The sequence below is a fragment of the Ovis canadensis genome, chromosome 2 (genome assembly GCF_042477335.2).
Source record: "Ovis canadensis isolate MfBH-ARS-UI-01 breed Bighorn chromosome 2, ARS-UI_OviCan_v2, whole genome shotgun sequence".
Lineage (NCBI taxonomy): Eukaryota > Metazoa > Chordata > Mammalia > Artiodactyla > Bovidae > Ovis > Ovis canadensis.
The window spans coordinates 124,228,037-124,251,333 of NC_091246.1; the positions used below are offsets into that span (position 1 = coordinate 124,228,037).

Consider the following 23,297-nt stretch of genomic DNA (forward strand, 5'->3'; position numbering starts at 1 on the left):
AGGAGCAGTTGAATTGAGACTGGCATGATGGTTAAGTGGAAGCATGTGGCTAGTGTAGAGAGTGACAGGTATATTTGGAAGGTTGAGCCAAGAGGATCTCCTGAGTGACTGGATATGGTCTGTAGGAGCAAGAGAGGAACCAACACTGACCTGGCTTCCCAGGGACTGCTCTTATTGATGTGCAGGGGGCTCTCTTTTTATCATCCTCTATTTAAGCAACCTAGCAGATTCATCTGTCTGCCAGCCTCCTGCAAAACCACGCTGGCTGATGCACAAGACACTCGATCTTGGCAACCAACAGGCTACTCTTTGGAGCACCCCTCCATCACAATCCCCAACTCCACTCCCATCAACTGAGTTGTATGTTTGCTTAGACTGACTGACTTCATCCAAAAATCATATTTCCACGGTATCTTTAATAACAGATTAAGTATAATGTAAAATGAATTTGAAAACAAAGAATTTAAAGGCTTTGAAAGTATTGATATAAACGAGTCTTAAGAATTTACTGAGTATGAGACAATTGTAAAGATAGAGGGGAAAAAAATGAAAATCCAGAATGATTATGTTGTCAGACTACATGGCAAATATTTTTTTAACTTTTTCCTCTAAAGAAATCAGAGCCTGAGAATTCCCTGGTGGAACAGTGATTAGGAATCGGTACTTCCACTGCCAGGTCAGGTTCGGTCCCTGGTGGGGAACCAAGATCCGGTAAGTCACACTGCGCAGCCAAAAAGAAAGAAATCAGAGCTACAGATCACCTTCCCACAGGTGTGGTTAATGCCAGACCAGCACACACATGCTCAAGGAAGGGTCTTAGCTTTCTGGCAAGGGTTGACAACGGATATGTGCAACGGATGTTTACAGAATATATTGGATTCTCTGTTCTATCCAGTTTTCCCCCCAGTAAGCTGGCACAGTGATAGATCACATAAATAAATAGATCACATTGAAGATGACTGTTTTCACTGCATTGTTATTGATAATTTACATATTCTGAAAATGTTTATGTGCACAACATGCTTTTTTCTTGAACTATATTCTATTTTTCCATTCTGATGAATATCAGGCAGCACTAGTTTCTGGGGTTTGGTTTCTAATGTGTTTTGTGAAGAATGAACTCACTTTGACTTAAAAATCAACCTTTATAATTAGAATATATAGCTCGAGGACCCATGAGCAATCACAAAGCATGTACAGACTTTAAAAACTATGTAACTTTTTCACTAAATAAGTCGTTTAATCTGCTGTGTGCAACGAGATACCTTTAAATAGCCTCCAATTAAAATAAATAAATTAAAAAAATAAACTAAAAGTTTGACTTACCATGATTCCTTTGTAATTGCAGAAAACCAGAGGATGCTGCAGAAAATCTTTTGGCCTCAAGAGGACGTAGGGCAGAAAGGAGATGGCTGAGAGTTTGGTCTCTGCAGATGGTGGAACCATCATCTCCTCAACCAGGGCTGCTAAAGAGATAGGAAAAAGAGGTCTCACCCACCTCAGAGGACATTCAACATGGGATTCTAGTAGACCAACGACTGTATATATTTAACTCTGGTTTTTGAAGTGTAATAAATACCATGCAAAAACTACTATCCTCTCCTGTCTTACCGACAGAAGTAAGAGTTATGTTAGGTGAGAGTATTAGAGGGCACTAGAGACATAATTAGTGGCAGAATCAGAGAGTTAGAATGAGAGAATAAGAATATAAATTTGAGAGAGTTTCAGAACGTGTGTATGAGTGTGGATGTGTCTGAGTGTGAGAGTACATGAGTAGGATGGAGCCATCGGGGCTCCGGGCTTTAATTCTTGTAAGAAACAGCGTCACTGAAAGCGCATGAACATGGCCAAATTATGCTTCAAATTCATAGTTCTAAATGTTCTGCCAAAGGCTATATCTGAAGATTTTTGTTCCAGACAGGAAACAAAACTAAGCACAACCCCCTTTGCTCTCCCTAATATTTCAGTGACATTAACTTATCACCTCTAAACTCATGTTCTAAAGAGCTTTATTAATTGAGCAGGAATTTTTCCTGTCTTCAATATTTTACTGAAGCGTTTCAAGCAGCAATAATCACACAAAATCCTCTATAAAGAATCTCACACATTTAACTGCTGCATGAATATCATTCATTTATTAGCATTATGAACACATAATGGAAAAATGCTCCCCCAAAGAGGAAGGTGAATGTTGACTGTCAATAGGACAAAGCTGTCTTCAAAAGACAAGAGATGTGGAAACTAGGTTCACAGTTGGGCTGTGGAGCCCATGAGGACGGAGCTCATCTACGTATGTGTAGCCACAGGGGCCAGGTGCTGGAGGAGGCAGCTCAAGAATGTCTCCAGCTGCTTCTCTGATCTGTACGCGATGAGTCCTCCCTTGTTGGCCCACTGATCCACTCCAGCAGCGCCTTCGTTTCCCACGTGATACACCAACTGTGGCAAGCCAAGCCCCGAGTCAGGATTTCTTTCCAGGCATTCTTTTAGATCCACCATCCCCCCACCCATGGCCCTGAGGATGGCGTGGGCAGCACAGGAGTCCCACTTGAACGTGGTGTCTTCTGAGAAGATGTAAATGTCGACGAGGCCGAGGACCACACAGAGGCTCTTGTAACCAGCCCCAGCTGCCGGGAAGATGCGCTCTCCACACACACGTGACAATGCGCCCTTGATGGTCTCCTTTTCACTGGTACTAATGACAGCTGAGAACGGGTGGGAGCCTTCAGAACTGGGGTTTTGGGTCACGTGGCTCTGCGTTTCACTGTTGTTTCTTGCAGAGACGGGAGGCAGAAGGGAATGGATATTGGTCCCCAGGTAAGAAAGGCCCCAGTAGCACTGTCCTTTCCACCTACGGAAGAGAACGTTCAGTTTGTGGCGGCAAGTGATCACATTTGTTTTTCATTGCTCCTATGGGTTCCCAACTTGATGTGGGAAATACATAACATAGTGAGTCTCAAGGCCCTTAAGCCTAGAGATAGTTATCAGATAGCTAATTCATTTCTAGAAGTCACTCCCTGGGCATGTTGCTGCCTGTGTTGTTGCCAGTTAGGAATGCTTTCAGTTGTTTTTTTTTTTTTTTTTTTTGCATTATCACATTCATCTAGGACAGTGCTAAAATATTTGTGGGATTTCTGGCTTCTGGGAACACAGCAAAGTGTCACTGCCTCTTTTGGCATTTAAAGTGTAATGGGGATAATGATGAACAGATACATAAGATTTGCAATCCTCAAATCTTCCACAACCCTGAATTTTTTTCAACTGGTAACACCTTTTCATCCTCCAATTCACTAGCTTCACTTTGGCTTTAACAGCAAGAAAGATGGACTCTTTTTTTTGGTGGGGCGGGGAGGGGGGCAACGACAAAAATACCATCTATCATTTCTCAATGTTTAACTTACTATATACGCTGGATCATTTCTTTCCAGAGAAGGAGACTGAGGCTTAGAGACTGTAAGTGTTGAAGAATGTAAATCAGTGGTAGAATCTGCTATCAAACCCAGGATCTGTGCCACCAACTACTTTGTCAACCATTTCTAGGTTATGATTATGTCAACGTCCAGTCCCACTTATTTTTAACTTCTTAACGACCCTTTAAAGATAACGAATACTTTCAGTTTGGAAGAAGGCAGGGAAGATGAAAAATAAACACTGCAGAGGTGTAGTTTATGACTATTAAAGAACAAACAATTCTTAGTTGCTTGAAGCAAGTCAAAATTTAATTTAAAAATATATAGTTTTACATGAGTAGAAAAAAATGTCATCTATTTCAGTAAAAAGCTGAAACCACAGGAGATAAGCTGCTTCTACTTGAATCCTGCCATGCTCTGGAGTCAACCCTGTCATACCCTGATCCGTAGGCCGTAGATCAGGGTAACCAAAGGCTTGGCCACCCTCTATGCTCTGCCAACAGTCCACGGGAGTGTGAGGAAGGAAGAGGCAGAAAAGAAAGTGATACTGATGGTTTTTTTGTTTTTATAGGGAGAGGTTCTAATCCTGGCCATACCTACTTATCGTTTCGTTAGATCATTTTCACATTTTGTTGTGAAACCCAGGATTGAAAATTAAAGGACCATTAATTTAAACATGGAGATTTTTAGTAGGAATGCCAAATGTATTGAGTCATGGGAATGTCACATGGAGAGATAATCCTGACAATAAACAAAGCTGAGGTTGTAAATTCTGAAAACCATAATATGCCAAAAACATTCAATTTTTACCTGAGGGTGTGTAGGTCTTGTGACACAAAAGGTTGGTTGATGACTCCCATGAGAGGCACCCCTGTCTGTATGTCATAGACACCAATTAAAATAGTGACGCACTGAAGTCCACTGGGGAAGATTCCTTGGTTGGGGGTAATGTCGGCAGAACCTTTTATATACTGATACGTTGAATCTGAAAAATGAAGCAAATCTGTTAGGATTCACATAATGATTATTTAGAAGATAATGATGAAGACACCTATAAAACCTGTGCTAGATCGCTTCTCTCTAATTTGGTAACAGCTATGGTCTAAATGTTTGTGTCCCCCCAAATTCTAACCCTCAAAAGTTGATGGTATTAGGAAGGGGGGCCTTTGGGAGGTACTTCAGTCCTTGGGGTGGAATCTCATGAATGGAATGAATGCCTTACAAAAGACGTCCCACAGATATTCTTAGTCTTTTCCACTTTATGAGTACACTGTGTGTGTGTGTTAGTCGCTCAGTTGTGTCTGACTCTTTTGCCACCCCATGGACTGCAGCCTGCCAGGCTCCTCTGTCCCTGGGATTCTGCAGGCAAGATTACTGGAGAGGGTTGCCATTCCCTTCTCCAGGGATCTTCCTGACCCAGGGATCAAACCCGGGTCTCCTGCACTGAAGGCAGATTCTTTACTGTCCGAGTACTCAGTGAAAAGATGGCCAATTATGAATCAGGAAGAAGACCCTCACCTAATCATGTTGGCACTTTGATACTGGACTTCTCAGCCTCTAAAACTGTGAGAAATAAATTCACCTTGTTTAAAAGCTACCTAGTCCATGGTATCTTGTTATAGCAGCCCAAACGGGCTAAGATAATAACCAATCACGTTCTACCTTTGGGTGCCACTTATACGGAATTATTATTTGACCTTTTGTACTTCACTTTTAAGCTGCTTGTGTTTCATTTTCCCAACCATACATAAATTCTTGGACAAAGGGGACATGTCTATAATTCCTGTGGCAGTTAACATGTCTTCCTTCCCTCTTGTGTTGTTACTTGCTCAGTCGTGAACAACTCTTTGTGACCCCACCAGGCTCCTCTGTCCATGGAGTTCTCCAGGCAAGAATACTAGAGTGGGGAGCCATTCCCTTCTCCAAGGCATAACACTTAGCAAATGGTAAGAAGCACTCAAATATTCATCACCACATCAAAATGACTTAAGAGGTAATTGCTCAGGATAACTAGGGGGTTCCCTTGAGCTCTTACTAATCAGAGGACAGGTCCAACCAAGGTGGTTGGGAAAGTCTCCTTCCAGGAATCTGAATTCCATTCCATTTGAATTCCATCAGGGATTCATTTTTACTTGTTTGTTTTGTCCCTCAAATTAGGAGGAAAGAGTTGATGGTGTCACAGGAGGAAGAAGCTCAGACAGTAAAGCATCTGCCTGCAATGCGGGAGACCTGTGTTCAATCCCTGGGTCGGGAAGATCCCCTGGAGAAGGAAATGGCAACCCACTCCAGTACTCTTGCCTGGAAAATCCCATGGACTAAGGAGCCTGGTAGGCTACAGCCCATGGGGTCGCAAAGAGCCTGGGAAAAAGAAGCTAAGGAGTAAGGTTTCTCCTTAAAAGATGTACCTGCCAGCAGCTGACTGCCAACATCTAGTGAATTAATACCCAGTTAAGGATGTGCCAGGCACAAGATCCAGAGAGCTAGCTAACAGAATCAATTCAGAATAAAAACAAAACAAGGTTTCAGTTCCTCAAAAACTGTAACTGAGGCTGATTTACCTTTAGGCGATAAAAGATTCTGGAAAACATTCATAGTCTGCATAACAATCCATTGACTGAATGCTCTACTGCTATGATTAAAGGCATTCCAATCACGCATCAACGTGCTTGTAGGGGAGAGGGTGAGGGGAGTTTGTCTCCTCAGCTTAATGACTGGTCCCAGTTGTGTTGGGTAGACTATGCCAGGAACCTCGGGGAAAAGTGGGGCTTAGACCTAGGGCGTTATATTAATGACATCATTGAGATAGGCCTACAGGTTTAAAACAATGAACTATAGATTACGGTTCTACCATGCTGCTGCTGCTAAGTCGCTTCAGTCGTGTCCGACTCTGTGCGACCCCATAGACGGCAGCCCACCAGGCTCCGCTGTCCCTGGGATTCTCCAGGCAAGAACACTGGAGTGGGTTGCCGTTTCCTTCTCCAATGCATGAAGGTGAAAAGTGAAAGTGAAGTTGCTCAGTCATCTCCAACTCTTTGTGACACCATGGACTGCAGCCCACCAGGCTCCCCCATCCCTGGGATTCTCCAGGCAAGAGTACTGGAGTGGGGTGCCATTGCCTTCTCCAATGACCAAAAAAATAATGGTGAGGTATACACAGGATTCACAAACTGACTGCTAGGAGTCACATTCAGTTGTGTTTTGCTTGACCTGTACAGTGGTTCTGCTTGTTTACTCACTTAACTGAACTAGGAGCCAGGAGTTAAATTGTGAGAGCTCATTTAAAAACCTGGATTTGTGTTTTTATTATTTTTAAATCTGAAGATCTGCACTGTACTTCCAGATGGTAATAATCTGCCGGAGCTGAATGTTCTCAGGATGCATGTGTGTTCAATTAGTTATAGCTGCTATCATTTCATTCTTCTCTCATATTTAGCAGTCTGGCCCTGAGGTCTCTCAAAAATGAGTTAATTCAGTTTTGTATATGTGCCTCTATGTGTGTGTGTGTGTGTGTATACACACGTGTGTGTTATAAATATATGAAGTGAAGTGAAGTCACGTCACTCAGTTGTGTCCGACTCTGTGACCCCATGGACTGTAGCCTACCAGGCTCCTCTGTCCATGGGATTTTCCGGGCAATAGTCTTGGAGTGGATTGCCATTTCCTTCTCCAGGGGATCTTCCCGACCCAGGGATCGAACCCAGGTCTCCTGTATTGTAGACAGATGCTTAACTTTAATACACAGCTCAACTCTTCATTTATTTATTTACTTAGGCCCCAACGTGTAGCTTGTGGGGTCTCAGTTCCCCAACCAGGGAATGAACCCAGGTTACAGCAGTGAGAGTCATTTATCATTTTAAAACTTCAAAAATTTAAAAACTTCTAGGAGAGGTAAACCATACCCTCAACTTTCATTTTTCCAACACCTCCCCCACCCCTCACGGAAAAAGGATTACTAAGAAGAGCAAACAGACAAAAGCAAACACACTCCCCTGCTTACCTATAGGATCCACCCAGATTCCCAAGATGTCCTGTGGAATGTTGATCTCTACTGAATCCAGAGCTGGGTCACTGAAGAAAACGTCCTGGTGCACAACCTTGGCTAAGGCCTCAGATGCCAGTTTGTTACCATTGAGGACTTTGCTGAGAAGAGCTACTGTTTCTTCCTCTGTTGGACACAGTCTCATGATAATCTTTTCCCCTAGAGTCAAGACAAACTGAAGACCATTACATCTCAAGTTTCAGCGGAGAAAGAACAGGGGATTGGGAGAAGCACCTCAGATTAGGTGAGGACAACACAGCCAGCCCACTCCACTATTCATTTTTTCTTTTTCCTTAACACCAAAACATTTTGTATCGGGGTACAGCCCAATTAACAATGCTGTGATAGTTCCAGGTGAACAGTGAGGGGACTCAGCCATACATACACAGGTATCCATCCTCCCCGAACCTCCCTTCCCATCCAGGCTGGCAGAATATTGAACAGAGTTCCCTGTGCTATACAATAGGTTTCTGTCGGTTATCCATTTTAAATATAGCCCACTCCACTATTCCAAACTGGAGAATCCCACAGACAGAGGACCCTGGTGGGCTACAGTCCATGGGGTTGCAAAGAATTAGACATAACTGAGCGATTAACACACACACACACACACACACACACACACACACACACAAGATATCCAGGCTAGTGTTTCCTAATCTGACTGACCTCCAGAATCACCCAGTGGGCTTCCTAAAGTCAAAGCTGATTCAGTGGTCACTCAACCACCTCACAGTGATAAATGAATTCCAGGCACCAAAGGGCCTTCTCTCCAAAAACAGTTTCCACATGGGCACATGTACAGTTTTTGTATCCAGTTTAAGGCAGCTCATGTTAAGAATCCTGAACCCTGAGTCTTTGATAATCTTCTATGTCTTTTACCTTGTGGCTTTTAATATCCTGGAGGTCACCCTAGGGGTTCACGTTTGAATATGTTGATTGAAAAGAAAAGAGTTTTTAATAAGTACACAGAAGGGCTTCTACCTCCCTCTATGATGCTGCTTTTAACTAAAAACTGTCTATGCTCCGTAACTATAAGATGACGTACATTCATCTTTAAATGTGGTAAAGCTGTAGGACTCTGAATCACATACATAGAATAGCTCTCCTCTGTGAAACCACTGGAAATCAGAATGTAAGCAAAGCTGCTTCTGCAATTGAAACCCCACGTTACCAACTCCATGTGTTTGCCATCACTTTAAAGATACTTCTTAGACCCTTGCTTCATCTGGTTTCCAACCCCCCAAGCACAAATGAGAAAAGAGGCTCTTAGGAGTTTTACCAACAAAAAGTGACAGCAATGCAGAATATAAATTTTTAAAAATTAAGAAAACATGGCACTTTGGGGCTCCTGAGGTATCTCAACAAACACTCCTAGCTAACCTAGCCATTGCAAGAACCAGCAGCATCGCCATCACTGGAGCGCCTGTTAGAAATTCAGAACTTCAGTCCCCATCCCAGACCTGCTGAGGTCTGACAAGATCCTCTGGTGACTCCTGTGACTGTTCGAGTTTGGAAAGCACACTGTGAGTCTATGACAATGATGATTCTGAAACAGCAAGAATTAGTCAATTAAGTTTAATTCAAATTAAATGAGATTGTTAAAGTTGGGGAATAATGTTAATCACCACCACTTGCTGAGCAGCTACTCTAGGCTCAGTAAAAGCCATGGGTTTACTCAAAGGAGCAAACTGTATCACATTACTCCACTGCTTAAAATTTGCCACTGAATTCTCATCATACTTAAGGAAAATCCTTCCTTTGAACTTCCATGATCTCATCTCACCTCATCCACCAGCTCCTCCTTCACCATGGGTCTCTGCCCTCCAATATACTAAGCCCATCCTCTCCTTCAGTTCTCAGGAAAAGGTATGTGGAATGCATTTCTGCCCCTATCATTCTAGATAAATATTACAATAACTGTTTATGATGTAGCCAAATATAGATTTTTAAGTGTAGGATTTCTTACGGGTAAGTCACAGGTGATTTTTTAACCTTAAGTTTAACTGAGCTTTCTCTTTCTTCTTACTGAGTGTTACAGCACTATCTTAATACACAGCCCATGAAATGACAACTTTTTTCCAGAGTTAATCCAGAAGTTAGTTTTCTTTGTAAATATGCCTCTAGATGTTTAACTATTTGTCACATGATCTGTTTAAAGTTCACTATTTTAATCTTCTACCATTAAACAAACAAAACCCAGGCAAACTAAAAACCGCTTCCCTCTCTAAAAAAGGGTCAGAGATTTTGTATTTTTCTCTCTACCACCAGTTCAGTCCAGTCGCTCAGTCGTGTCCGACTCTTTGCGACCCCATGAACTGCAGCACGCCAGGCCTCCCTGTCCATCACCAACTCCCAGAGTTCACCCAAACTCATGTCCATTGAGACGGTGATGCCATCCAGCCATCCCATCCTCTGTTGTCCCCTTCTCCTGCCCCCAGAGTCTTTCCAATGAGTCAACTCTGCAAGAGGTGGCCAAAGTATTAGACTTTCAGCTTTAGCATGGGGGTCCATCAAAGAAGAATTTGGCTCACAGAAAACCAATTAGAGTTAAAACTTGGTGCTAAAAGGAAATTCTAGGTTGTCCAGCTCCTTTTACAGAGGTTCTGAGGCCAGAGAAGCAACGAGGTCATTCAGGGACAGGGCCTTCTCTACATTCTCAGCCTTGGTCTGCGGACTACCCAAAGTGTCAGTCACTCAGGCCTGCGTGACTCTGTGTGACCCCATGGACTGTGGCCCACCAGGCTTCTCTGTCCATGGGATTCTCCAGACAAGAATACTGGAGTGGGTTGCCATTCCCTTCTCCAGGGGATCTTCCTGATCCAGGGATCGAACCTGGGTCTCCTGAATTGCAGGTGCCTTCTTTACTGCTGACCCACAGGGGATGCCCATGGGCGCTCCAGGAGGTCCACAAATGGGTCTACTTGGACCTGAGATTGTCTGCGCATCTGTGTAGGTCTGCATCCTTTGGGGGGCATCTATAACTTCCATCAGATTCTCAAAGGGCCATGCAACTTTCCCAAAGGTTAAATCATTGTTCAGTGCTACAGAGTTATAGCTAGAACACATGTGAACTTGCTAAATATTTCTAAGATGCCACATCTCTATCTTACATGGCAGGTTATCCTAAAGTGCTGAATGAAGTTTAACATTCAAATACGTTATTTACATGAAAGGCCTCCAAACATTAATTTCATGATGTAAGTTGAAGATAAAAATACCATATGATAATTAAGTTATAAAACTACATTAAGATTCTTGTACTTACCCAAATCATTAGTAAATTCATTGGATTCTTCTCCAAAAATTTTTTTTCCCAAGCCTGGAAACTGAACAAATTCAGAATATGACAAGAATACAAAACAGCAACAAAAAAAATCCCACATTCATGTTCAATTCTGAATAGATTTCCACTTTATATTTCAAACTAAATAGCACAAGTAGGTCAGAAATTTGGAAGTTTACAATTCCAGAAATCAATCCGAGTGTAATAAGTGAAGTCAGACTGGTTCAGCACCTTTCTAATATCAGTAGTTTTCTAATATTTTCCTGCTCCTTTGCTCCTTTAGAAAGTCCAAATCATGGTAGAAGTCTGGTTTCCTTATGTTCTGTCGAGTTTGCAGAAGTACTTCTAGAACCTGATCCTTCTAGTCAAGGGCCATAAGCTAGAATGTTTACAAAGGAGATGTTTTAACTGCTGCTCCTACAAAGTAGCCAAGTAACTTGTACAAGTTAATGTTACCAAGTACCTAAGATGATTACTTGAGACCAGATAGAAAGGAGCAGAGGGTAACATTTAATTTTGTTTTCTGCACATGTTAAGGTATCGTTAGCCATCAGGCTAGGAAGGTAATGTAGCAAAAAAGGGGAAATATTTTATTTGCCAACAACTTATGCATCAATATTTTGACGGAATGAAAAAACAAACAAAAAGAAACAAGCTAAATAGGAAACTTGTCTCATCTCTGTATGACCAGGAAGCTTTCAGACACATTTTGCTTCTGATTTTCTCTGTAGTAAAGGTAATTTCCCTGAAAATATGTACTGAATTATGGTAAGAGTACAATTCTCAGGCAATGAAAGCAAGGAAATGCTTCAGATATTTGAGCTCAGTTATTCACAGATGGTCAATAGATGTAACCATACCCACAACTACTTGTTATTTTTAACTCTTTTGAAGAACAATGCAGTCACCACATACTGGCAGTGAACCTATTGGTCAAGTCATCAAAGGCTGACACTCCAGCCTCCCAGTTTGCCTAGAGACCCTTTCTGAGGCTGTAGTACGTAAGTAAGAGTCGTGACACTTCATACATACCAAAAGTGAATATCATTTATGTGTTCATAAATCCTGGCAGATACTCCATGAGTGAACAACTGCCTGAACTTGTTATAATGCTCTGAGGCAAATATTAGCCCACAAAACTCACACTTCTAATCCAGTTGCTCAACCATCCCTTCCACCCAGCTCTCTTGATCAGTAACAAAAATAAATTTCCTTCCACTGGACCCAGATTGCATAGGGCATGAAAAAGAACAGTTTGTAGAAATTCAAGGGGTCATTTATTCTCTCTTCCTACCTGTGGTCAAGGACTCACTTAAATGATTCTGAACAATTCCTAACATTTTGAAAATTTCATAGAAACAATTCCAATATTTTGTAGGGCTTTCTGACATAACATTCTATCCTCCCAAATCTAAAAGAAACGTAATTCGATTATTATATAAAAGGTAATATAGTATCACAAACAGCATAGACTCTGGAGTTGGTCAGCCCATGTTCAAAACCCAGCTCTACTATTCATTTGCTGTGCAACCCTAGGCAAGTCATTAACCTCTGTGTCTCCCTTTTCTCTTCCATTACATTGAAATAGTTCTTACCTCATAAGATTGTTATGAGTTAAACTAATATATTTAAAGCCCTTAGATAAGTACTTGGCTCACAGTAAGCATTTACAAGTCCCTGCTAATGTTATTGTTTGCTATAACTGCTTATGAATATAGTTTATTTACCCTAGTCAGCTTAAAAGACCTAGAATTACAATCATTGTTAGTTACAAACAACGTTTTCCTACTAAAATAAAGAGAGACTTTATAAGTCTCCAGAACCCTATGAAGCTATCACTGAGGCAACCATTAGGTAAATGACTATGTCAAAAAGTGGGACTTAATATTATCAAGTTTAAAAAAAAAGTTCTAAAACAGTATGTTCTCATTTCTTTAGAGTTAAAGTAAACCTGCCATGCACACACAGAAGGAAAACATTCTAATATTTAGCAAAACAGTTGTGCTTTTCTCTAGTGATAGAATTAGGATTATTTTTCAACATTTAAGTTTTTCCTGTAACACATATTTTAGTAATACTGCAGTCAAAATAAGGGGGGAAAACCTAGTCGTTTGTTAGAATCCATGGTGCTGGGGGGCGGGTTGTGGGGAGGAGGAGGTGAGCTATTTTATGGGGGGAACCACAGGGGCAAATAATTTGCAATTAACTTGGCTGTGACATTCCTTACCTTGTTCTGCATATTCTCTTTGATAACTTCCTGTACCAGGACATCAGCCAGGGTCTTGAAATCAACGGCAAACTTCTTGTTCTTTTCTCCCTCTTTCTTTTCTTCTATCAGCAGCTGGAAGAGGGCTTCCTGCTGCCTGCACGCCCGGGCAATGTTGGCAGCTTTCTCAGAGACTCGGAGCAGCTCTTGGAGGATATCTGACATTTCTGCACCGGGCTGTTTGGTTGCAGCAGCTGGTGGAACAGGCACCCACCCGCTGAGCTGTCAGCTGGGAAAGTACAAGAATGTGAAACAGAAAGCAGTTCGGAGAGTGTGAGTCAACCTGTCAGCTAGTGGCTAGTAGAGATCACAGTCACAGCCTCAGGTGGAAGCTTCACCGAAAATTTGAAACGTATCTTTCAAGATCAACATACTTATAGTCTCAAATTCATTAGACAAAAACCTGACGTCTGGGTGAAAGAAAGTCTCTACATGAGAGTCTATACTATATTTACCAAACTCTAGACCAATAGGCGGGTGGATACACGAGCACAATGTTAGAAGGAAAAGTCAAGTTCATGCAATGACCTTCGAATGAGCACATGAGCTTGGCAACATTATTAACGTAGTGCCCTTTCTTTCACCCTTTGGGGGAAGAAGGAAGAAGTGGAAGGGGGTTTATCCTATCAGTCTGGGAGTCACTTTGTAAAGTACCAAGCACCACACCGGCAGACATCTCAGTGTCCTGCAAGACTCTTGAGTCCACACTTGAGCTAGCAGCCCAGGGGATGTACCAACCTGCTCCCCCCTTTTTTTCCTATTAAACATGTCCCACTAGCTGTGCTGCTTACAGCAAATTTAAATAATAAAATGAAGTAAAACATGCAACTTGCTGGGATTTGAAAAGTTCTGGCATCTAAGAGGCATGCTACAATGCCTTGACATACCTATTGGGTAAATAGCAGGGAAACATTTCTCTGTTTCAAAAGTAGCTGCATTTTATGGAATGCTTTAATAACTCTTATCTCATTATTATGAGAATTACTGTGAGGATTATCAGCCTTATCTATAGTCAAGGAAACTGCAGCTTGGAGAAGTTAAGCAACTCATTTAGGTTACATAAGACTAAACGGCAGGGCTCAGACTCCATCGTACACAGAAGCTCATGCTCTTTATTATCCTAACAAATACTTTACTTCTTAAAACAAAAAAAATCCCTTAATGGACTGTGGGAGGCTGACAACTAGTACAACAGTGAAGATGTCAGTGCAGTGGAGTGAGCTGTGAACTGTCATAGCTGTGTTGTCTTAAGCAAGTCTGCTTTAAAAATATGCTATTTTCTTAAGATAATGGGCCAACCATCATAAGAAGATACGTCCAACCTCAATAGTAATAAATGGCAAGTGAATAAAACAATGAGACATCCTACATCACCATTAGATGGGCAAAACTGTTTCTAAAGTTAACATTCATTCTTCCAGGTGTGGTGAAACAGATGCTGATATTCTGCTAATGGGCATGTAAAAATGTGGGTTTGTACAAGAAAATTTGAGAAAAATGGATCAAAATACCTAGAGATGCTATTACCTTTAGCCACTAATTCCAGTTGGCCTTATTTTGAATTTAAAAAGTTATGTTTATGTAATAAAGTTATATTTAATATTTTAAATATTTCTGCACCAGGATTAGTATTAGTGACTGTAGCAAAAAGTTAAAAAAACTTAAATATTGGTGGAATGTAGATAAACTATTATTAGTTATGAAATAATATTTTTGAAGAAATTTAATAGGAATATGTTAAAATGCTATAATGTTAAGTCTATATAGTATCACAGTATGTTCCTAATTTGTGTTTAATACACAATACACTCTGTTTATACATATGGAGAGAGAGTTTGAAAGACTAGATGATGTTCTGCTGCTGCTAAGTCTCTTCAGTCGTGTCCGACTCTGTGCGACCCCATAGATGGCAGCCCACCAGGCTCCCCCGTCCCTGGGATTCTCCAGGCAAGAAAGCTGGAGTGGGTTGCCATTTCCTTCTCCAATGCATGAAAGTGAAAAGTGAAAGTGAAGTTGCTCAGTCGTGTCCGACTCAGAGACCCCATGGACTGCAGCCCACCAGGCTCCTCTGTCCATGGGATTTTCCAGGCAAGAGTAGTGGAGTGGGGTGCCATTGCCTTCTCCGAGATGATGTTCTAATGGTAGTTAAATGTTTAATGGTGGTTATCACTGGGTACTAGAATTGTGGAGGATTTTTCCCATTATGCTTTTCTGTAATTATCAAATATTCTACAGTAAATATATACTGTTTTTATAATAATAAATGATGTTAAAATGCTTTAGGACAATTAAGCACAAAGGACAAGAATTCTGCAAGTCCTGAAGATAACTGTCCAAAGTGGTGCTACAGCAACAACACAAATCCAGGTAACAGAGACGACAGAGTTAGAAATTAAACAGAAACACCTGCCTACCTTGGCTTTTTCCCCCAAGGAGTAAACACATTAAAAAAAATCACTTTGGTCAACAAACCTCAACATTAAGAAAAATAATTATATTAATATAGCTGAGGCATCTTGACTTAGAAGTAACTAATGGCATCTATGTGCTATTAATTATAAGTTTTATATAATATATACATGCATGGATACATATATATCAGCAAAATACATAAGTTCCAAGTACATAAATTCAATAATGTTGATTTCTTAGTATACATTATATAATTATTATAAGGGAAAAGAATCAATGAACTATCTAAGCAACTTTTTATCTTAAAAACAGCATGAAGATTTTAAGGAGTCCAATTCGAAAACTTTCTAGATTAACAGTCAGTGTGTGTGCACACGTGTGTGCATGCGCGAGCTCAGTCACGTCTGACTCTTTGTGACCCTGTGGACTGTAGCCCACCACGCTCCTCTGTCCATGGAACTCCCCAGGCAGGAATACTGGAGTGGGTTGCCATTTCCTCCACTATGAGACCTTCCTCACCCAGGATTGAACCCATATTTCTTATGTCTCCTGCATTGGCAGGAAGGTTCTTTACCCCTAGATTAATAATACCAGTAGGGCATTCCCTGGCGGTCCAGTGATTTGGACTCTAGGCTCTCAGTGCTGAGGGCCCAAGTTCCACAAGCCACACAATGCAGCCAAAAGAAATAAAAGCTTCCATCCTGTACATAGTATTAAAAAATACCAGTATTGTCTATTTCATTCCACTTTGTTAAAACCGATTAGCTTTTTTAAAAGAAACACCATACCACCACAGCGTTGAATAATCAAAAACCTCCCCCTGTGATGTCCTCAGAACTCACTCAGGTGAGTTACACAGGTTACAAGCTCCAGGCACCACCACCACCCTTCTCTTCACACAGAAAACTCACCAACCTAGTTCTGATAGTTCCTATACAGCAGCTGAGAGATCTGGTATTTCTCCCCTTTGAACCTGAGAACCTGATCTTTATTTCCTCAATAGTGAGTATTCTCACGTCACCTGAGCAGAGCAGCTTGACCAATGGGAGAAAAGATTCAGCTCTAAACTTCAGTCCTATCATTAACTGGGGCACAGATTTCCAGAATTCATCATAACACAGTGAATCAGGTTTTTCAGTTCCAAGGCTATCCCAGTGCTCCTTAACCACCCTTTCTTCTGAACCTGGAAACACTACGGTATCTTGTCAAGCTCCAGGCTGAACACCCAGTTTCAGCTCAGGACGAAGCTTTGTGTAAGCCATCCCCAGAACTTCTTTAGCTCCAGGGTCCAAGCCCCGTTAAAAAAAAAATCTCTCCCAGCTATCATCATTTACAAGCAAGACTTCCTAATTAATTTGCATAGCTAGCCGGCTGCTTTCTGGCTGACTGGACTGTTTTGTCCGAATGAAGGAGGCCCTGTCCTCTGTGCTTCTCTCCGTTAACTGCTTCCGGATCTCTGTCTTCAACTCGGTTCGCTCTGCAGGCCGCAGCACTCAAGGGCGTGCTGGACAATTTGCCCTCACTTTGAAGGACTCAACGTGAGGGAAACTGTCTTAGAAGAAACTGAGTTGTACATCCAATACAGAATTTCTTCGAGCTTCTTAACAGCTCATATTAACACTTGTGGAAATTATCATTTAGATGATTTTAAAAAGGAAGTTTATATACTTATGACTGACTTAAGTTAGCTTTATTTAAGCATTTCAAATACTTTAAGTGAAAATTATTACAGACTCATGATAAGCAAGTCGGAGAAGGCAATGGCACCCCACTCCAGTACTCTTGCCTGGAAAATCCCATGGACGGAGGAGCCTGGTGGGCTGCAGTCCATGGGGTCGCAAAGAGTCAGACACGACTGAGCGACTTCACTTTCACTTTTCACTTTCATGCATTGGAGAAGGAAATGGCAACCCACTCCAGTGTTCTTGCCTGGAGAATCCCAGGGATGGGGGAGCCTGGTGGGCTTCTGTCTATGGGGTCACACAGAGTTGGACACGACTGAAGCGATTTAGCAGTAGCAGCAGCAGCAACATAAGTTATTGCATTTACCATAATTTAATAGCCTTGAATATGGAAGAAATTCCTTGGGATTAGTGATTAATGGGTGTTCTGAGAACCACATGTTAGAGTACCTAAGGTGTCTACTACAAGACAGATTTCTGGGTTCCATCCCAAGTTAGCGAGTCAGAACCTCTGGAGACAGGGCCCAGGAATTTGCATGTTTGTCAGCCTCCTAGATGACGCTCAGCATTGAGATGTAATGGCCACTGTTCTTAAGGTTGTTCATCCTTCAGTACTGTGCTGGTAATCTCAGTGGGGCTCAGGCATCTCGGTGGGACCATGCGCTCTCAGCTATCCATGCACAGAGAAAGACCCAGGCTAAAATAATAACAGCCAGTATGCAGTAGGTGCTTACTTTATGGCAGGTATCCTTCTAAGCACTCTACATATGTTAACTCTAATTCTCACACAACCCTATGAAGAAAATACTATTATCTCCATTTTAGCTGATAAAGAAACTGAGGCACAAGAGGGTTAAGTAATTTGCCCAAAACCACACAGGTGGGAAGTGGCTCGGGCAAGATTCAAGCCCAAGTAAACTGGTAGAAACCCACGCTGTAAGCCAGTGCTCTAGCCTATAAAATCCTTTCATAAATTGTTAGCTGTTAACTAAGGGAAGGAATGAGCAATCATGGGATAAATAATCATTAAACTATTATTATAAGGTACATTATATAGCAAAAAAGGAGAGAGACACACATACCTACCTGATAGCTGTCAGTAGTCTAACTGTTAAAAAAAAAATCATGATTTGATACTCATTTCCCCTCTACTCTCAGGAAAATCTTTTCTCTAGCAGATCCTCAATCTCAATGTAAACCATCTTTGCTGGATAGTAAAAGCCCACCTATGTTCTACTGAGGTCTCTCTTAGCTGGCTATCTTGACATGAGGGGTGGGGTGGGGGTGTCAGCTTATGCCGAAATACCTAATTCCTCAAGCACTTGTTGGCTAGGGCTGCCGTAAGTGCCACCGACCGGGTGGCTTAAACAACAAACTTACTTTCTCACAGTTCTGGAGATGGGAAGTCCAAGACTCTCAGGGTTGGTTTCTTCCAGAGCCTCTCTCCTTGATTTGCAGATGGCCTTTCCTCTGTAGATGAGCATCCCCAAGTGTCTCTCCCTCTTTTTATAAAGACTCCAGTCAGACTGAATTAGGGCTCACCCATGTGACCTCACTTAACCTTTACTGAGCTAAGATAAGCGCCCTATCTCCAAATACAGTCACGTTATGAGGTACGGGGAAGATAGCGCTTCAACATACGAATTTAGCGGAATAAAATTCAGCCCAAAGAGACCTTGATAATTTCAGCAAATACCATCCCAATCTATTCCTTTGTCTTCTGTTTTCTGGCCAGAGAAGTGGGGCAGGGTTCTTTTTCCTGTTTATGTGCTCAATAACTTTAAATCTGTGAGATAGTCTTTCCCACTAGAAGCCACTCACTTTTACAGCCAAATCATTAATGGTCAATGGACACTGAAATACTCATAAGCCTTATTTTGTGACAACCCATTTCAAGTCACATTTGAGCAGAACAGGTTTAAAGAAGTTATATTCTTCACTACCTCAGACCAAACGTATATCTACATGTTTACATAAGATCATGTCACAATGTCAGATAGAAAGTCTCTTTAGCTTCTATGGAATTTTCACATCTATTAGAGAAACGTTGAATAAACTGAAGTAGGTCAATTAGAAAGGAAAAAAAAAAATCTTAAGATTCTTCATGGACTCTCAAATCTCTCTACAAAGACATCTCAGTTTTAATTTCTGAGCAGATGTTTAAAAATCATATCTGAATAATATACCCATATTTCAGATGGGATAAACAGTATAATGGGAAAGACACAGGCTTTGAATCAGACAAACCTGGGTTGTAAACCAGGGCTCTGCCATCAATTAGCTGTGTGGCATTAGGTAATTTACCTACCCTCTTTCTTCATCTGCCATATGAAGATAATACTTATCTTGCGGGACATGTTCCCAGAGTCATAAGAAACCACACATGCTTAAACAAGACCAAGCACAGGGCCTTACACATAGTAGAGGGGATCTTCCCAGCCTAGGGATCAAAGACGTGTCTCTAAGTCTCCTGCCTTGGCAGGCGGGCTCTCAGTCACTAGCGCCTGGGAAGCCCGTAACAAACGACAGCAACGACGATTAAATACAGTTTCACAGAACTCACCACCACAGTCCTTACTTGAAAAATAAGAGACTGGCAGCTTTGTTATGGGTCACTGAAATCTTTTCTGAAAATTTACTACTCTATTAAATCCAAAAGGCTGGAATCTACTTGTAATTATTCGAATGACCCAGAAAAAAGTTCCTTTATGAAGGCCAGATCTGATTGCTTCGGTTTCCGGGCGTCTGGTTTCTCTGGTTCCTGGATGTTGAAGACGACTCTGGCTTCACGGAAGACTATCTACAGATGGCTCCGGAGGGTCATTATTCTGTCAAGGGGTTATTTTGTCAGGAAATCTATAGAGATTCTAAGGCCAATGGTGTCTGTTCTTGTGCAAGGAGCCTGGCTGTACCAGAATCTGGCCATGCCCTTGTGTTGCTCGTGATGACAGAGGTGTGACAGAATAGAGGAGGGCATCAGCAAAACAGAAACGCTCACTAATGAATAGGCAAGTAAGTCAGAGCATTTCTGTCGACGGTCATTTCTTCCTGCAGATAATCCACTCCTTTTACAGAGCCCACATTCTTGCCCATGAGACAATGCCACCCCACGCCCACCATTCATGACTTGAATTCACTCTTTCACTCATCCCTGGAGGACTGGCAATTTGAAATGACTGTGGTGGCCCTGACTGACTGCTATTGCTGTTGGGGAAACAGCTCAACTTCCATGAAACACCTGGATGTTTCACTGGAAGTGTTTTTGGTGACCTCTCACGGGGTGCAGCTGTCCAGGACCAAAACTCTATTTAGCTCACATTGCTCTTGTAGGGGGAACAGAGACCTTGTTCCTTATCCCCTTCCAGCTTAGGGCTGCTTCAGGAAGTAGTTTAAAGAATGGAAGCTGCCCAAGCAGATGATGTACAGAAGTGAGCCCACACAGAGGGGCTCAGCTGGATCAACCGATGATGGCAAATGTGCGATTTGCTAACAGCAGCCTCCCCTGACATCCCTAGGAGACGCTCATCTGCCCATTCGGTCACCTAGGCCAGAAGGAAGACCGTATCATAAGCACTAACAGGGACTTATTAACTGTACCTTTCAGCTCATTGGAAATTGAGTGGTCCTTCCAGTGTATAAGCATCATTCAGCTTTCAGATACTTGGTCACTGCGCGTTTCTCGCAATCCACTGAGTGGTGCAGCACGGGACAGCCTGTGCTTCTTTTGTGCCGCTTTACTCTGATCTCTGCGAGCCCACTGTCAGCACTCCACAGACTCTGACTAAGCCCAGCACTTCAGGGGCTGCTCTCCCACTCTCGGTCCGCTTACTCCCACGCTCTGGGCAGGTCATTCATTTGCACATGCTGTTCCCTCCAGTTGACAAGCCCTTCCTCCTGCCTGTATGCCTGATGTCTACTTGCCTTCTCAGAATCTACTGAAGGACAAGAAACTTGAACAGATGCTTCATCAAACAGGATATTCAGCTGGCCAATAAATATATGAAAAGATAATATTAATAATTAATAGTTAATAATGCTAATAATTAATTAATAATCAGGAAAATGCAACATAAAAATCACTACAGGGTACCACTGCATGTCTGACCAAATAGCTAAAGGTAAAGATTGAAAATGTCAAGGTTTGCTGAGGATGTGGAGCAATGAGCCTCTTCTAATGTGAATGAAATTGGTACAACCATGTTGGAAAACTATGCTTATGACTATAAGCATAACCTATGATCCAGCAATTTCTCTTGTAGTCTTGTCCTCAACAGAAATTCCTGCACATGTATATTAAAAGACATATACAATATTTATGAGCAGCATAATTTCAAAATCACTGTGGATGGTGACTGTAGCCATGAAATGAAGAGACACTTGCTCCTTGGAAGAAAAGTTATGACCAACCTAGACAGCATATTAAAAAGCAGAGATATTACTTTGCCAACAAAGGTCCGTCTAGTCAAAGCTATGGTTTTTCCAGGAGTCATGTATGGATGTGAGAGTTGGACTATAAAGAAAGCTGAGTGCCGAAGAATCGATGCTTTTGAACTGTGGTGTTGGAGAAGACTCTTGAGAGTCCCTTGGACTGCAAGGAGATCCAATCAGTCCATCCTAAAGGAAATCAGTCCTGAATATTCTTTGGAAGGACTGATGTTGAAGCTGAAACTCCAATACTTTGGCCACCTAATGTGAAGAACTGACTTGTTGGAAAAGACCCTGATGCTGGGAAAGATTGAAGGTGGGAGGAGAAGGGGATAACAGAGGATGAGATGGTTGGATGGCATCACTGACTCAATGGACACGAGTTTGAGTAAACTCTGGAGTTGGTGATGGACTGGGAAGCCTGGTGTGCTGCAGTCCATGGGGCTGCAAAGAGTCAGACACGACTGGGCAACTGAACTGAACTGAACAGTAGAAATAACCCAAGTGACCATGAACAATGAAATGAAATAAATTGAGGCAGACTGACAGAAGAAAATACTATACAGCAGTGAGAATTACTGAATTCCTGCTTTGGGCAATAACATGGACTCATCTCACAAAGGCATACTGCTGAGTGAAAGAAGACACCAAAAAAAGAAAAAATACACTGAGCAATTTAATTTAGCTGATGTTCAAGAGAAGGCAAAACTAATTTATGGTGTTAGAAGTTGCAATGGGGGTTACCCTTGGAGAAGGAGGAGGGATTACTTAGTGATGGGGGTAAATGATGGGGCCTTTAGGCATTGGGAATGTTCTGGATTTGAGTGATGGTTATGTGGGTGGACTGAGTTTGTGTATGTGCATCAAGCTATACACTCAGGCCTTGCATACTTTTCTGCATGTATTTTTAGTTGAATCACAGTTTTTAAAGGGGTGTGTGTGTAGGGAGAGAGAGGAGCGTCCGTGTGACAGTTGGCTCCTCCAGGAGCCATGCCTGACCCTCCATTTTTTGTACCAGGGCCATGGGAGAATGCAGGCATGCCAAATCTCTTTCCCAGCCCTCCAACACTGGTTTGCTTCTCTGTGCTCTGTCTGGCAGGAGACTTAAATGTGTGTGGTTTCTTATGATTCTGAGAGCATACCTCAGAGTGTTCAATAAATGTTGGCTGATGAATTTCCTCTTAGCTTTGTACATACAAAATTCACCCTTGTCATACTGTTTATTACACAGGGCTTTACACCCCAGTGCCATTCCACAGGTGCCATTAGTCACATGGGCCCGTATTTATTTATATCAAAGCCTACGAATAATCAAGGCCTCCCTGGTAGCTTAGTCAGTAAAGAATCTGCCTGCAACACGGGAGACCAGGGTCTGATCCCTGGGTCAGGAACATCCACTGGAGAAGGAAATGGCAACCCACTCCAGTACTCTTGCCTGGAGAATTCCACAGAGAAGGTCCATGGGGTTGCAAGAGGCTGACACAACTTAGCGACTAAACCACCACCACCACTACAGACATCCTACATTCATTTACAAAAACAAACCAAAGCTGTATCTGGATGATCAGCAACTGAACTACATTTCTGAGCACCAAAGAAGAATCTGATATCATGCTCTGTCATCTGGCAGTGACCTATCTTGATTAATTTCATTGATTAAATGGCCCAAAATGATGTTTACTTTGGCTTCGCTAGAGAAGACATTAACTAAGGGATATGTAAATCCACCTATTTAACCTTCACATTTCTCCCTCCCTTCTTCCCATCCTTCACACAGTGT

The 23,297-nt window shown here is 42.0% G+C and overlaps 1 protein-coding gene across 11 annotated transcripts in view; it reads right to left on the reverse strand.

The window, feature by feature from the left end:
• Window positions 1-2,107: 2,107 nt before the first annotated feature.
• Window positions 2,108-23,297, reverse strand: part of INPP1 (inositol polyphosphate-1-phosphatase) — a 29,757-nt gene continuing 8,567 nt past the window's right edge. For 3 of the 11 annotated variants that reach the window (XM_069576985.1, XM_069576986.1, XM_069576989.1), the window contains exons 2-6: window positions 12,960-13,227; window positions 10,715-10,775; window positions 7,405-7,605; window positions 4,218-4,392; window positions 2,108-2,848 (exon numbers count right to left, since the gene is read on the reverse strand). In XM_069576985.1, the coding sequence (XP_069433086.1) occupies window positions 2,287-2,848; window positions 4,218-4,392; window positions 7,405-7,605; window positions 10,715-10,775; window positions 12,960-13,163 (1,203 nt within the window). In that variant the 5' untranslated portion in view covers window positions 13,164-13,227 and the 3' untranslated portion in view covers window positions 2,108-2,286. Of the gene's footprint in view, window positions 2,849-4,217; window positions 4,393-7,404; window positions 7,622-10,714; window positions 10,776-12,959; window positions 13,228-18,472; window positions 19,974-20,689; window positions 21,077-23,297 lie in introns of those variants that run through there. The other 8 variants (XM_069576992.1, XM_069576991.1, XM_069576995.1 and 5 more) reach the window with 6 other exon arrangements.